At 40.5% G+C, this 16,805-nt stretch overlaps 2 protein-coding genes across 2 annotated transcripts; one reads left to right on the top strand and one right to left on the bottom strand.

Moving 5' to 3' along the window:
* The first annotated feature begins 992 nt into the window (after positions 1-992).
* On the top strand, positions 993-3,548 carry LOC143888578 (uncharacterized). Its single transcript, XM_077393023.1, has 6 exons — positions 993-1,477; positions 1,574-2,412; positions 2,563-2,650; positions 2,757-2,852; positions 2,934-3,122; positions 3,402-3,548. The coding sequence occupies exons 1-6, from the start codon at positions 1,460-1,462 to the stop codon at positions 3,546-3,548; spliced, it is 1,377 nt and encodes a 458-aa protein (XP_077249138.1). The 5' UTR covers positions 993-1,459.
* A 1,577-nt stretch (positions 3,549-5,125) lies between these two features.
* LOC143888580 (uncharacterized) lies at positions 5,126-7,151 on the bottom strand. The gene is made up of 2 exons (XM_077393024.1): positions 6,132-7,151; positions 5,126-5,275 (listed from the first exon to the last, which is right to left on the bottom strand). The coding sequence occupies exons 1-2, from the start codon at positions 7,149-7,151 to the stop codon at positions 5,126-5,128; spliced, it is 1,170 nt and encodes a 389-aa protein (XP_077249139.1).
* Positions 7,152-16,805: the final 9,654 nt, after the last annotated feature.

The raw sequence follows: 16,805 nt of genomic DNA on the forward strand, positions 1-16,805 counted from the left end.
AAGAGATGACAGATCTAGCCAGAGAAGATAAGGATCGAAGAGATCTAGGGTTTGGGTGAGATGGAACAACAGAAGGTGAATAAAAGAAAACTAAGAAAGAAAACAAAGATTGATGAGGGAGATAATGATCAAGATCTATCAAAGAGAAAGGAAAAGCAACTTGTCACCGGAGATCGACCGGAATCTAACAGATCTGATCGGAGAAGACGATCGGAGGGAGAAAAGAAAAGAAAATCTCTCGCTCCCTCTCTCTCTCTGTTAACACTCTTTCTGGTTTTGGATTTCAAGAATACAAACAAAAACAAAAATAGAACAAGCAGATGAGATGTTAGAGATGGAGGTGATAATCGGTCAAATCTGAGCAATGACCATAAGAATATGACCAGGAATAGGTTTTGATGATGGATTGACGGGAATCCGGTCGGATCTCCCCGGAAAAAAATGAAATTAGATCGGAGAAGAAAGGTATAGGGTTAAGGCTTGGGAGATTTGGGTTTTCTCTCTCTCACTCTCTCTCGAATTTCTCTGTGAAGGAAAAACAAAATGAAAATTTTTTTTTCCTTTCTAATTTTTCGATCTTTTATATGAAAAGGGAGCCGTTGATATTGGCACTACAATACTGATGGGCGCACAAAATGTGCTAAGCGCACGAACCGGCCGCGACAAAAAGGGGCTATTTCAACCCCCTTTTAAATACAAATGATATATTTTGGTTCCTTTTTCCTGCCGACAACCCCCTTTCAGATGTTTCACCCCCCTTCACGATTGCATTACACTTTACTGCGACGCTCGTCTTATTTGACAAATCGGGTCGGATTTTGATGAAATTTAGTGGGGGCCTTGGTGAGACCCTAACCTAACTTGTGATGCAATTTGGGATCCTAGCTTGGTGATTGGATGGGGCTTCACACAAACACAGCGGACCTGGGTCCGGTCAAAATGGGGTGTCTACAGCTTCCAACAGCCACCTTCAAAGAAGTCATAAATGTTATTCATGCGGAAATGGATTCAAATGAAGAAGAGTCGATAAAGTTGACAGTGAAACATGTGATCTTGTTATTCTGCAGTACTGTCTTGTTCGCACAGAGGGATCACAAGGCATGTTCTTGCCTGTTCCCTTATATTGATTTGGGGACTATAGAAGATGTTGCGTGGGCTTATCTCGTTCATGAATTCTTGGTCATGTCCTTAAATTTACATACTGCACTTGGTGGGAAGGGGCATATATTGGGTTGCTCTATCATTTTACAGGTAATTTTCCATTCATGCCTTAGAGTTACTTGTTTCTAAATTATAGGAGTGCGTAAATAATGTAGCGTGATTTCAGGTATGGCTATTTGAGCATACCACGTTCTGGGTACCTGATTACCCTGATGCTTATCCACGTCTATTTAAGTGGATCGGTGAGGATACCAAGAAGACGGAGCATAGAAAGTTGATTGACCGTGTTGGTGATGGGATGGTGAAAGCAACAGAGGTGAGAGATTAATGTTAATTGGTCGTTGTATGTATGTCTTGCGTGTTGTTTTCTTACATTCATATTTATAATAAAAAAATATGACATTTATTTCAGGTGGTTCTGATGGTTGAAGCTATGGTGAGGGAGGAAGCCCTACTGCTCGCCCAGGTTCAGGACGACGTTGTTGGTGTTGTAGAGGATTCAGTGGGGGATTCGATTGGGGCAATTGTGCCTACAGTGGGGGATGCGATCGGGCCAATTGTGGTATGTAAGGGGAGAGAACGAAGAAGGAGAGGGATGAAAGTAAGAGAGGGACTTCTGAAAGAAGTAGAGGAATCTGCATCTCATAGTTCTTTGTTGGAGAGGATAGTGAAACTTGAACGTGACGTGAGGGAGCTAAAAAGTCAGTTGAAAGGGACAGATTCATTGAAGAAGAAAGGTGTACAGTTATCGGGTGAGGAGGAGAAGGTAGTGAAGGATAAAAAGAAAGATGCTCGAACAAAGAAGAAGCAAACAAATGAAGATGAACAAGTGGATAAAACTGGACATATTGAAAAGAAAGATGGGGACGTTGGGATAGGGAGTGATAAGGGACGTTGGGAGGGTAGATTAGTAGAAGATCCGAAGACGATGGATATTGTAGAGTTTGGGTATGATGTTGGGAAAGATGTGGTTGTTCATCCAATAGACCAGATCTATATTAATAGTCAAATTATAGAGGATGACTGGGAGGCTGCAGCTAATATAGTTGCTATCTTGCTTGACACTCCCGAAATGAAGAGTAAACAATGGAGCATTGAAAAGAATGTAAAGCAACGTCAAAGGCGAACAAGACCTAGTAGAGCAATGAGATCACCATATTACATAGGCCAGTGGAAATTCAAGGATGCTCTTGGCAAAGTCACCGGGCCTGCAGCGAGCAAGGTGGATGCATTAGCAGCGCTACAACCTTAGTAAATTCCTTATAACTTAGATTGTGTTGGAAAGCCCGTTTTATTTTTTGGAACTCTATCTTGTCCGATTAAATTCATAGATAGGTTGTTTCAGTAAAATGATCTGAGCTAAGGTCCATAGAGGGAGATGACTTTTTACTGGATTTGCAGTGACAAAGTAATTGAAAGTGATGGGTACTACATGTGTAAAGAAGACTTGCTTCTACTAAGCGATCGTAGAGGGTGGTTATCATCTCCGGTAAGATTTTATGTTATTTGTTAGATATGGTTTATTGCGTAACGTAAAGAGTGAGCGCACATTTCTTATTAAGTTCCTTCTCGTTGACCAATGGTCTGTTTTGTAGATCGTTAATGTATATACCGACTACTTGAACTTGCGGGACGAATGTTTGCGAAAAGAACAAAAGGGAGCATGCATTTACCTTACTACCCATCTAGCTGTGAGATTAAAGTGACTTACAAGTAATGATTTGTGTATTTGAAGCTGCCGACAATTCTAACATTTGTTTTCGTGGTTGCAGCAACTTATAATATCCGATAGATGTGAAAATCCCGAAGCATGTTCCCGATTCGTAAAGCGTCTAGAGAATATCCCACTTAAAGAGCTAAGAAAAGTAGATTTGGTTCATTGGGTTCTTCTACTCTTGGATATGGGTCAGTATACCTTCGCTCTTTACGACTCTCTAGTCGCTCGCACGGATCGTAGAAGGGTACAACCCCTTGTGAGTACTACCCTAAACTTGTTTCGTAGGCCAAATATTAATTTATGCTGACTACTGCATAACGTACTAAATTATTGATTTGTTGGTTGATTACCTTGTTCAATGGTTCAAAAGGGTGAAAGACATTGATATAAGTGCATTCTCCATTGATGAAGTGGTTGTTCGACCCATACAAAATAACGGGTGATGTAACTTCCAATTACTTGAGTTAGGGAAACCTACGTAAATGATGAATTCTTATTGTTGCATATTCTTCATGTTTTGCAGCCACGATTGTGGGCTGTTCGTTTTGAAAGAATGGAATACCTCAGCCGTGACGCTAGTTTGGATTTCACCCAGAAAGATATTACGGCTATGCGAACTTCTCTATTTTCTGAAATGTTAAATGGGGTGTATGGGAAAGTATCCATTTAACTTTTGGGAGGAAGTGATGTTGTAACTTTATAATGTAATTGTTGTTTTGTTTCGTGGGCATGATTTGTAATGTAATTGTTGTTTCAGTTATTTTGTGCTTATTTTGTGCTTGATACATAGCGATGCATATCGATGTCTGCAGGTTTAATTTGTGAGTTCTGTAATGGAAATGGCTGGAAAAATTATATATAACCAACATTATACAACACATTTTACACAGTATTAACAAGAAGACATTTTGTGGGGAAACAAATGAATTGTTTACCAGGACTTGGTAATTGAGAAACACCCATATAGCCTCCTCATTCTCACCATCTATGCAACAGGCTTAAAATCACAGTCGAATCATATGGTGTACCCCCGAGCCGCCAATTGAATCTTCCGAGTTCCGAAACGGATTTTTGAACTTTTCATTCCGACTCCCGAATGATGCCCAGAGGGGAACCCCCGAATATTGACAAGTAAGAACCCAAAACCTGGGCATCCATCGGGAGCCCGAATGAATCGTCGGACTTCCGAAGCGGAATTCAGAAGGTTTCATTCAGACTCCCGACTGATGCCCAGGGGGAACTCAAAACTACTGGCCATCCATCGGGAGTCCGAATTAACCTTCAGAATTCTGATTCGGAAGTCCGAAGATTCATTCGGACTCTCGAATGATGCACAGGGGGAACCCAAAACTACTGGCCATCCTTCGGGAGTCCGGATGAAGCTTCGGACTCCCGACTTAATTCCGAAGATTCATTCGGACTCCCGAATGATGCCCAGGGGGAACCCAAAACTACTGGCCATCTTTCGGGAGTCCGGATGAACCTTCGGACTCCCAACTCGGACTTCCGAAGATTCATTCGGACTCCCGAATGATGCCCAGGGGGAACCCAAAACTATTGGCCATCCTTCGGGAATTCGGAGGAACCTTCGGACTCCCGACTCGGAATTCTAAAGCTTCATTCGGACTCCCGATGGATGGCCAGTACGAACCCAAAACTAATGGAAGTCCATCGGGAGTCCGGATGAAGCTTCGGAATTCCGATTCGGGAGTCCGAAGATTCATTCGGACTCCCGATGATGCACATTCGGAACCCAAAATTACTGTACATCCATCGGGAGTCCGAAGGAATCTTCAGACTTCCGACTCGAAATTCTGAAGATTCATTCGGACTCTCGATGGATGGACAGTACCAACCCAAAACTACTGGAAGTCCATCGGGAGTCCGGATGAAGCTTCGGAAGTCCGAGTCGGGTGTCCGAAGCTTCCTTCGGAAGCCCGATGATGCCCAGTAGGAACATGGCAATAACGAAACAGAAGTTATTGCAGCCCTCTCTCTATACACACACACACACACAGAGAGAGAGGATAGAGAGATAGAGAGATAGAGAGAGTTAGAGAGTGAGAGAGGTGAAGATAAACATGGCAATAACGAAACAAAAGTGTTCAAACAGTTGTTCCAATATGAACATGGTGTATCTAATAGCAATTAAAATTCTGGTTCCAAACAAAATTGTTCAACCAGTTGTTCCAAAATTGTGGATCCAAAAAATGTACAGTTCCCGCCAACTAGTGGCTACAACAACGTTTAATTTTTACAATTTCCATGCGAGTAAGTATCATGTGTAGTAACAAGGTTCCCAAAATCATTGCCACTTTGTACAGAAAAACCAACAACTCCATCCCTAAGTAAAGAAAGGAGGTGCGAAGGACACTCCGGACCTACAAGAGAAAGTTGCTACAATCAATAAATTGATGGGTTTAATATGAAAATCATATCGAGTGCGTAATAATGAAACATACCTGTTCTGTGTAGGTGCGGATGGACCGATGAGAGTCATATTTAACTGACGATTTACGAGAGGAGGATTTTTACACGTTCTTTTGTTATGTCCAGGTTCCCCACATGATTTGCAGTTGTGATGTTGTCCAAATTGCAGCCCTCTCTCTATTCGTACTTTTTTGGGTCGTCCGGGCTGTCGTCTTACTCGCGATGGCAATAGTACTAGTAAATCATGGGATGGCTCGGGCCATTGTGTTCGATCTAAAGTTGGATGAATCACCTCCTCATACGTATTCCGATATGTTGAAGCCAAAAACCAATCCTGGCAGTACTTATATCGGTCAAGCTTATTTAATCCCATAGCTGCTATGGCATGCCCACACGGCAATCCCATCACTTGGAAAAGACCACACGTACATGTTTTATTCTCTAAATCCACACTATCCATATGAGTGGATGAGAGCACTTCATATTCATTCAAACTACACGTGCGGGGTAGAAACTTACTGCCAAACGAACATGATCTGTCCAACCACTTTTCTGCTCTATGAGTTAAATGCGTTTTCCATGCAGCCCCAGCTTTCCGGCGAAAGTGGAAGAAGTCTTGTACTTTTCATCTAGTGTGATTGACTAGAGCAACAATCGGCAACTCCCTTGCGTCCTTCAATACGTTGTTGAAGCACTCTGCTGCATTAGTGGTGAGCACATTCCACCTGGCCCCTTTAAAATGTACATTAGCCCAATTTTCTTTAGGAATTTCAGATATCCATTTCTCTTCTTTTTCATTCTTTGCTTTTATGAGTTCCCTCACCTCCTTATGGTCACTCTCCCTTAAGGCATATGCCGCTCTCGAAAATAATTTACAAAGTTTTTTACTCTTAAAGGTCTTCAACAAATTGGCATTGAGGTGATGAATACAGTAGCTATGGTATGATCCCGGTAATGCTTCAGCAACAGGTCTAAGCAGACCCTTCATCCGATCGGAGGAAATCGTAAATTCATTGTTGTTTTTGTCTACTGGCATCACCCTCTGGCGGAGTAAAAGAAGAAACCATAGCCAACTGTCAAAGTTCTCGTTCTCAACCACAGCAAAAGCTAACGGAAATAATCCACCATCACCATCTAGAGTTGTTGCAGCCAATAAGATTCCTTTATATTTTCCTCGCAAATGTGTCCCATCAATTAGTATCAGGGGTCTAACTGTTCGACTGAACGCACGGATGCTGGGGCCGAATGACCAAAATAAACGACCAAATGTGTCATCTCCACTACCCCATAGCTGCCGGGTTCGGTATACACGCATAATGGTGCCAGGATTACATCTCTCCATCTCCTGAGCATATGCAGGAAGGATGCGGTAAGAAGCCTCCGCATTTCCACACATAATTTCGTGTAGAATGACCTTCGCATTGAAAGCCTTCGTATAGCTTAAGGTTATACTCCACTTATCCTTGACGTATGCTCTTATCAAACTAGGTGTCACGTCTCCTGGACGGGGAAATAACCCTAGGGAAGTTTCAGCTGCCCAAGATGCTGTGGCAAGGGGATGATCATTACCACTCCTCGTACTTGAGCATGTATGCTCTGGCACAAACCTGTTCACCCTAACACAATCCAGGTAATTTGTCCCACTGATTCTGAAAGGACAACTTCCATTCTTGCATCTAACAGCATACTTTGTAGGTTTTGAGTCTACTGGGACGAATACAAAACGCCTATCAATTGCATACTCTCTAACTTTGTTCTTAAATACTTTTAAATTCGGGAAGATTCCCCCCACCTTCAACTCCTCAAGTCCTATTCTCCCCACATTTAATTCATCCACAACCATTTCATCTACTTCCATCGGCTCCCTTGTATACGTATTACCAAACGGGTCACCGATAATGTTATGTACACCATCCTGGCTCCGATAATGTTATGTACACTATCCTGATCATCTACACCATCCTGCTCTACACCTTGGCTGTCATCATCCTCATCAAAGTCCTCATCACCATCCTCGCAAATGGCATCATTAATATGCATATCACGATGAAAATCCCTACTCAACTGTGCATCGTGCCTGTATGGTAAGGACTAGGTTAGAATGAAATTCAATGAGACAAAAATATAACCTCCCAACTAAATATAATTTCTATAATTTATTACATGGAAGTGGTCTTATGTTCAGTTGTATCTTCCTCTGTCTCATTAAAAATTGGATCCTCATAATCTTCATCCAAGTCTACTGAATATCTGCCGACCCGATCAACATTAGACTAACAATAATGGAATGACAATTTCATCAATGGAATCACAATTTCATACACGGATAGTACCTATGGTTGGTATGTCCTTCGCCATGTCGTATTCGTTTGCTGGGAGCTTCAGATGGAATAGGTGTTGCTAACACTGCACGAACAGAATTATTTTTGGGACTCAAAGTAGGTTCGATTGGAGTAGAAGCTTCATAATGTTCATTTATATCAACTACATTTCTGAGCAATGAAAATTTCCACATGAGATAATATTCTAATGGTATGAGATTTTAAAGAATGCCAAAGTCCAGTTGAGTTAATATTTTACCTCTTCATGGGGAAGGGTGCAGATATAATTTCTCCAACTCTGTACTCTTTAGTTATGTACAGGCTGATAGAATTAAAGAGGCTATTCTCAAAAAACATCATCACCATACCTAGCTCATCATCATTTCGAATGTCGTATAACACGATTTGATATGGATCCATGACATATCGACATTTTATAGATAATGACACGCTGATTCCTGTGGTCCCAATCCTTTGGTGAATTAGAGACTGAAATTCCAAAAATTTTATATGGCGATTCACAGTTAAACACATTTTCATCCCGCCAATATATTGGAATGATACTTCATCCTTAAGTACCCATCAACGTGTAACAAAAAAGAAGCCCTTTTTCCACCATTTTTGCACACCCTGTTTCGATAAGAACCATTATTAGTACACTTATGATCACTTTTGGACCAAAACAATACTATTACACTTTTGGAACCACTAAATTATGGTTCGAAGGTGTTCATAATGGTCCGATTATATACATACTGAGTATGAGTACCTTAATCACTATCAATACACTCATGATCACTTATAAAGTGCATGAAAGTCTATTTACACTCTCGGAACCACTACTTACACTCTTGGAACCACTACTTACACTCTTGGAACCACTAAGTTGTGGTTCGAAGGTCTAAATAATGGTTCCCAATGTATTAAACCACTTTTACAAATCATGAACCCCTATTTACTCTCTTCGAACCATAATTTACACTCTTGGAAGCACTTATAAAGTGCATGAAAGTCTATTTACACTCTTGGAACCACATTTTATACCTCGGAACCACTAGGGAACCACATTTTCAACCCCGGAACCATTACGGAACCACATTTTTTATCCCGGAACCACTAGGGAACCACATTTTTTATCCCGGAAACACTAGGGAACCACATTTTATAAGTCCAAACCACTACTGAACCACATTTTCTACCAATGAACCATTAGGGAACCACATTTTATAGCTCGGAACCATTAGGGAACCACAATTTTGACCCCGGAACCACTAGGGAACCACATTTTCTACCCCGGAACCACTACGGAACAAAATTTTATACCCCGGAACCACTAGGGAACCACATTTTATACACTAGGGAACCACATTTTATACACTAGGGAACCACATTTTATACCTCGAAACCACAACGGAACCACATTCTATACACCGGAACCACTCGAGAACAACATTCTATACCTCGAAACCACTAGGGAACCACATTTTATATCCCGGAACCACTAAGGAACTACATTTTATACCTCAGAACCACTAAGGAACCATATTTTCTACCCCGGAACCACTAGGGAACCACATTTTATAAGGCGAAACCACAAGGGAACCACATTTTATACCCCGGAACCACTACGGAACGACATTTTATACCCCGGAACCACTAGGGAACCACATTTTATAGCTCGGAACCACTAGGGAACCACAATTTCCACCCCGGAACCATTACGGAACCACATTTGATACCTCGGAACCACTAGGGAACCACATTTTTTATCCCGGAACCACTAGGGAACCACATTTTATAAGTCCAAACCACTACGAAACCACATTTTCTACCAAGGAACCATTAGGGAACCACATTTTATAGCTCGGAACCATTAGGGAACCACAATTTTGACCCCGGAACCACTAGGGAATCACATTTTCTACCCCGGAACCACTACGGAACAAAATTTTATATCCTAGAACCACTAGGGAACCACATTTTATACCACGGAACCACTACGGAACCACATTCTATACACCGGAACCACTCGGGAACAACATTCTATACCTCGGAACCACTAGGGAACCACATTTTATATCCCGGAACCACTAGGGAACCACATTTTATACCTCGGAACCATTAGGGAACCATATTTTCTACCCCGGAACTACTAGGGAACCACATTTTATAAGGCGAAACCACTAGGGAACCACATTTTATACCCCGGAACCACTACGGAACTGCATTTTATACCCCGGAACCGCTAGGGAACCACATTTTATAGCTCGGAACCACTAGGGAACCACAATTTCCACCCTCGGAACCACTAGGGAACCACATTTTCAACCCCGGAACCATTACGGAACCACATTTGATACCTCAGAACCACTAGGGAACCACATTTTTTATCCCGGAACCACTATGGAACCACATTTTATAAGTCCAAACCACTACGGAACCACATTTTTTTATCCCGGAACCACTGTGGCCATAAAATCACACTAGAAACCCATAAAACGAAATGAGGAATGTATTTCCATTGCTATTTCCAATCGTTCTGTCCTATATTTTTTATTTAGATTAAAATTCTTTCTTTTCAAAATATCATTAATATCCTTTTTTAGTTCAAGCTATTTTCCTTGCATGAACTAATGAAGAGGAATAAAACTTAGCTCCACAACAGGTTGGAAGAACTTCCTCCATAACCACGATGCCGCCGAGTGAAAGACTGCCAGATGGCGATTCTCTCTCTACCTCACTCTCTCTCTCTCTCTTGTGGGGCCGAACAACACTCTCTATCTCTCTCCACACCCTTGATGGGGCCGAACAATTGAATGGGCTTAAGAACAATTAAAGATTTACACCATTCTATTGTTCGGCCCCATCAGGGGTGTAGAGAGAGGGTTGTTTGGCCCCACCAAGGGTGAGAGAGAGAGATAGGGTGTGTGTGTACGTGTTGTTCTGCCCCACCAAGTGTATGAGAGAGAGTATGTGTGCTCTTCAACCCCACCAAGGGTATGGAGGGAGGGAGACAGGAAGAGAGGGAGAGAATCACTCTGTGGCGGTCGTTTACTCAGCCACATCGTGGTTATGTCCTCCAACCCGTTATGGAGCCAGGTTTTGGATCATCAATCAACGGTCAGTCAGAAACAACATTCACAGGCAGAAGCAAAGATAACTAATCAAGGGATTTTCAAGGGAATTGGAGTCAGACGCAAGCCAGTATGGATGTCGGATTATGCTTATGCATAGAGTAAAAGATAATTAGTAGCTAATGATAGTATTAGTGAATGTGTTTAGTTGTGTACAGAGAGAGAGAGAGAGAGAGAGAGAGAGAGAGAGAGAGAGAGAGAGAGACGTAGGATGATAGCATTTTGGATCATCAATCAACGGTCAGTCAGAAACAACATTCACAGGCAGAAGCAAAGATAACTAATCAAGGGATTTTCAAGGGAATTGGAGTCAGACGCAAGCCAGTATGGATGTCGGATTATGCTTATGCATAGAGTAAAAGATAATTAGTAGCTAATGATGGTATTAGTGAATGTGTTTAGTTGTGTACAGAGAGAGAGAGAGAGAGAGAGAGAGAGAGAGAGAGAGAGAGAGACGTAGGATGATAGCATTTTGGATCATCAATCAACGGTCAGTCAGAAACAACATTCACAGGCAGAAGCAAAGATAACTAATCAAGGGATTTTCAAGGGAATTAGAGTCAGACGCAAGCCAGTATGGATGTCGGATTATGCTGATGCATAGATTAAAAGATAATTAGCAGCTAATGATGGTATTAGTGAATGTGTTTAGTTGTGTACGGATCTGACAAGATCTAATAGAATAACAAACTGATGTAGTCTTTAAAAAGACAGATGTAGTTGAAAAAAGGAATGAAGAATTTGAAATTGATTTCCTTCCCTCTCTTTTCTCTCTTTCTCTGAGTCTTCCCTATTCTGTATCAGATCTGATTCAAGAAGCGTAACATTGGCGCTTTCATTGAGCCTATTTTTCTGCCGTGACTGAGAATACAAGAGCTCAAGCAAGGATTGAGAAGCAATTCAAACATTATCAGTAACAATTGAACGAATTGCGCCAGACGCAATCTCAACAACACGAAGAACTCATTGCAATGATCAAGCAATTGCAGCTTCGTCCTCAACAACCCTCTTTTCAACGATCTCATGCTGAAGATCATTCCGCTAGTAGTTCCGAGGAAGGAATTCTCACAATTCCTCATCCTGCTACCAAATTTATTCACATGGACGTTCCCAAATTCGACGGTACAGATCCTCGAGGTTGGATTTTTAAGGTCGATCAGTTCTTCAACTACTACAGTACTCCGAAGGATCAATGTTTAATGATCACTGCATTTCACCTTGACGGACCTGCACTTTCTTGGTTCCAATGGCCAAAATCTAATAATGGAAAGGATTTTTAGATGCAATCCAATTGCGATTTGGACCTTCTCTTTACAAAGATCCCAAAGGTGAGCTTGCCAAATTACATCAAATCTCTTCGGTCGACGAATATCAATCACTTGTCCAAAGATCTTCGCAAAAGCTTAGCAAACGATTTTATGGTCCTTTTGAGATAGATTCCAGAATTGGAAAGGTGGATTATAAACTGAAACTACCAGAAACTAGCAGAATTCATCCAGTTTTCCATGTTTCCCTGCTGAAGCCTTATTATGGACCTACTCCGCAAGCTATCTGTCAGCTGCCACTACAGAGTATCGACAATCAGCCGATAATCTCACCATTAGCAATTTTGGGTCGCCGAACAATACTTCAAAATAATACACCAGTTGCACAAGTTCTGATCCAGTGGGTTGGATTGCTTCCAGAAGATACTTCGTGGGAAAATTTAACTGACCTTCAGAAGGAATATCCGAATTTAAACCTTGAGGACAAGGTTCATTTTTCAGAGGGGGGCAATGATAGCATTTTGGATCATCAATCAACGGTCACTCAGAAACAACATTCACAGGCAGAAGCAAAGATAACTAATCAAGGGATTTTCAAGGGAATTAGAGTCAGACGCAAGCCAGTATGGATGTCGGATTATGCTGATGCATAGATTAAAAGATAATTAGCAGCTAATGATGGTATTAGTGAATGTGTTTAGTTGTGTACGGATCTGACAAGATCTAACAGAATAACAAACTGATGTAGTCTTTAAAAAGACAGATGTAGTTGAAAAAAGGAATGAAGAATTTGAAATTGATTTCCTTCCCTTTCTTTCCTCTCTTTCTCTCAGTTTCCTCTCTTTATCTCTTCCTCTTCCCTATTCTGTATCGGATCTGATTCAAGAAGCGTAACATAGGATGGAAGAATATGAAGAAAAACATATGTAGTTAAAAAAAAGTGATGAGCTTCTATAGATTCTGAAATCATTGGAACTTCTAAAGGTTGTGATTGAGACCCCTAAATTCTCAAAAAGACCCAAAAGAAGGCGAGTTTGGAATGCATTTCAGTCCACCATCTAGCTTCATGATTCAAGTCTAGGAGAAAGCAATCTATCCATCGAGTTCTGTTTTTATGGATGTTCTTCAAACCTCATCCATCTAACAAATTTGATAAGCAGTCTTATTTTAATAACTAATCTAATTACTACACAGGCGGAAGTTTCAAACCCTAATACTACAAATAAATGCCAAAACAATAAATAAAACTACCAAACAACTATGCGCGCACACCAAACCTTCCAAGTTAAGAAACCACAAAATCACCAAATGATATAATAAAAAATTTATGGACTTATGGATTACGGATCATGGAACTCAAAATATTGTAAAGAACATAGAGACATTAGTGGGTAGGGGGAGACTAGAGAAGGTGGGAGGCAGGGAAGCATGAAAAGTTACTAAAATATAGAAAAGAAAAAATCCAATTTGAAGTAATGTATTTTTTTTCAATATTGTAAGGGATTTTTCGTGCTCTCGCTACTCATCCTATCAAATCTATACTCGTTTTTTTATGTGGATGAAAATCATCAAGAATGTGGCATGGAACATTCTTCAATTTCTATTTCTGTCATTTCATATGTAGCCTAATTTTCCCGGCATTAAATCTGTTATATATTCTCAAAATAAATAGTCTTTGGAAAATGTTTTGAAAATAGCTTTTGAAATGAAAAAAGGTTTTGTTTTAGAAAGCAATTTTGAAGTAGAAGTGTTGTGGGAACCTTAACTTTTAGTCCCACATTGTAAACTAGAAAAGATGGAGAGGGGTTAATATACTCTCTTCTAATTTTCACTGTTGCTTTTGTAGCAAATGTGGATTTTGGAAAATGGTGGACCACGTCCATGCACGCACACATGTTGCGTGGGCTATAGGGCGCTAATGATGTTTTTCGGCGCACTTTGCACAACGCATCATCTCTAGGAGTGCTTAAATTATTCCAGATTCAATATGAGTCAAAGGACCGGTCAAGTGTGATCTCTCGGTCGATCGGGCCATGTGGTCGGTCTCGGATGCCGCTCTCGGACGATCGATCAGATAGTCTCCAACGGCTAATGCATGGGCGGGTGATATGTGGAGCATCGGATCATGTGGTAACGGTCGGAATCCGAACGGGTGCAATCTGGATCGTTGGATTGCGAGCCTTTGCGTACCAACTGTCAAATGCTGAATGGGTGCCATTAGGACCATGGATTAGAGATCAGACACGATCTAACGGTTGTGCAGGAAGACAGAAGTTTTACATAAACCAAGAGTCACTCTAGAAGTGATCCGAATTGTTGAAATGTGAACCATCCAACAATTAGATAAGCCTCCCTTAGTGATCGGTACCATGGAAGGGCGCTTTTCAAACAGAAAATATACTAATTGGTTTATAAAAGGACCAGAAACCCACCTTGTGTGTAGATTACGAGTTTCCATTGTGGTTCTCTTACCTAGAGAAATCCACAAACATCTAACTTCAATTCAAAATCTCTCAGACTCATTTCTTACTTTTGTTTCTTCATTAAAAACTCTCTCTAGTAACTGTTATTCTGCATAAATAATAACTAGTGCTTTGTCTAAGACTTGATGCTCTCCAAAGGCATTTTGAGTTTTGATTCCGCTCGTGCATAGCATCGTCAAACATAAGTGGAGCATCTCTGCTTGGCTTCATTGTATCTTGGAGTCGAGTTCACGGATCCCATTTGCATAGAATTGGTGGGGGCAAATATTGTCTTTAGGAGAGCAACGAGAATCGCGCCTTGAAGCAAACTTAAGACAATATTGTTGCTTTATGGCGCTATACTCGGTGAATCAGATGACACAAGATTTCAATAAAATTGAAGACTTTAACAAAGGCAACTTCAAAAGATGGCAGAAGAAAGTCCATTTCATTCTCACCCCTCTCAAGGTTGCCCATGTTCTCAACACCCCAAAGCCAGCAGAAGTTGAAAATGAGACAATGGCATAATCTCATAGACGAATGAAGTGGGAGCAAGATGATTATCTTTACAAAGGCTACATTCTCAGTGCCATGTTGACGAGTTTTTTGACATCTACAATAGCACGAAGTCGGCAAGCGCATTTTGGGGGTGTTGGAGGCAAAGTACTTATCAAAAAATGGAGCAAAGAAATTTATTGTAAGTCAATTTTAAAATTTCTAAATGTCTGATGATAAGTTGGTAGTTGATCAACTTCATGTCATCCAACATATCATCAATCAAGTTTGTCAACAAGGGGTTAATCTTGATGATACCAACAAACTTCTACCTTCTAGGAAGGACTTTAGAAACAATAGGTGCATCTACCTTCTTCTTTAGTGTTCTGATTTACATAGAACAACAGCCTTTAAAAAATGGTAGTAGCAATATGATGAGCACATTTATGTGTGAATTATAGGTAGGAAAAGCACGCATTTCTCTCATTTAAAGCGGTGCTACTAAGGTATTTTTTGTGTTTTTGGTGTTTCAGGTTGTTTTCTAGATTTTCACAGAAAATAGAGCTAAGAGATGGAATTGCAAAGAAAAATCAAGGATCTATATGATTTGCAAAGATGAAGTGTGTGTGATTTGGATCTCTACCTTCTCACTGCCGGTTACAAATTTGGGAAGGCAAATTGGGAAAACAACTGATTCGCATTTTAGTATTAAAATGAATGGTTTGGATTACACCACACTGAATTCCATGTTGCTGGAATCGAATTAAAGCTGCTGGAATCAGTTGCTGGAATCGAATTAAAGCTGCTGGAATTCCATGTTGCTGCTGGAATCAGTTGCTGGAATCAAATTAAAGCTGCTGGAATTCCATGTTGCTGCTGGAATCAGTTGCTGGAATCGAATTAAAGCTGCTGGAATTCCATGTTGCTGCTGGAATTAGCAAAGCTGCTGGAATCGAATTGGAATTGAACTGGAATGGAATCAGGTTGCTGGAATTAGCAAAGCTGCTGGAATGAGTTGCTGGAATTAGCAAAGCTGCTGGAATCGAATTGGAATTGAACTGGAATGGAATCAGGTTGCTGGAATTAGCAAAGCTGCTGGAATGAGAAGCTGGAATCAGTTATTGCTGGAAACAAAAGTGGCATGATGGCATCAAAAGAGCACCAATTCCCACGTAAGAGTAAGAGGAACAAGAGAAAAGTCAACAAAAATTTACTAAAAGGGAATACCAAGTGGCTGAAATTATGAAGAAAGAAAAGAGGAAGTTTGCCATTACCAACAAATACTCAAAGTCACAAAATTGCCAACTACAGGTGGTGATTTCCAAAATTACAATACACTTTGCAAAAGTTAGTGTTTCTCTTGAGTGTTGAAGATAGAAAGGGAAAAAAGTATTATATTGAAGAAAAATCTACATCTTTCTCCATTCTCTCTACAATTCTCCACCATTCTCAAACTCTATTCTCTCTTTTTCTCTCCACCATTCTCAAGCTCTCTCTCTCTCTCTCTCTCTCTCTCTCTTAGGTTTTCTTGTTCTCTTTCATGTTTTTTTTCTTTTCTACTCTCAACCAAGGATCAATCATCCACCATTCAAACTCAAGGTGACATTAAAGCTTGAAGGAGGAAGATTCAACTAAAGATTGGAGGAGAAAAAGAATAAGTTCTTTTTGTTTTTTTTTGTTATTTATTTTTCAAGTTCAAGTTGATGTATTTTTGTTTCAATTCAAATTAGTGGAGAGTTTATTTTTCTTTTAGTTTTATTTTCAAGTAATTATATATGGCACTCTTTCTCCCATCTATCTCTTTTATTTTTATTTTTCTT

This window comes from Tasmannia lanceolata, unplaced genomic scaffold, assembly GCF_043159265.1.
Source record: "Tasmannia lanceolata isolate RefF3 unplaced genomic scaffold, GAP_Taslan_0.1 ptg000012l, whole genome shotgun sequence".
Taxonomy (NCBI): Eukaryota; Viridiplantae; Streptophyta; class Magnoliopsida; order Canellales; family Winteraceae; genus Tasmannia; species Tasmannia lanceolata.

What these genes read in the sequence shown, in the direction of transcription:
- LOC143888578 (XM_077393023.1), top strand. An exon ending in TTAGCAGCGCTACAACCTTA is followed by an intron (nt 2,413 to 2,562) that starts GTAAATTCCTTA and finishes CTGGATTTGCAG; the next exon opens with TGACAAAGTAATTGAAAGTG. An exon ending in ACCTTACTACCCATCTAGCT is followed by an intron (nt 2,853 to 2,933) that starts GTGAGATTAAAG and finishes TCGTGGTTGCAG; the next exon opens with CAACTTATAATATCCGATAG.
- LOC143888580 (XM_077393024.1), bottom strand. Translation starts at nt 7,151, where the DNA reads ATGGTTGTGGATGAATTAAATGTGGGGAGAATAGGACTTGAGGAGTTG. An exon ending in GGGAGAGTGACCATAAGGAG is followed by an intron (nt 5,276 to 6,131) that starts GTGAGGGAACTC and finishes TATTGATTGTAG; the next exon opens with CAACTTTCTCTTGTAGGTCC.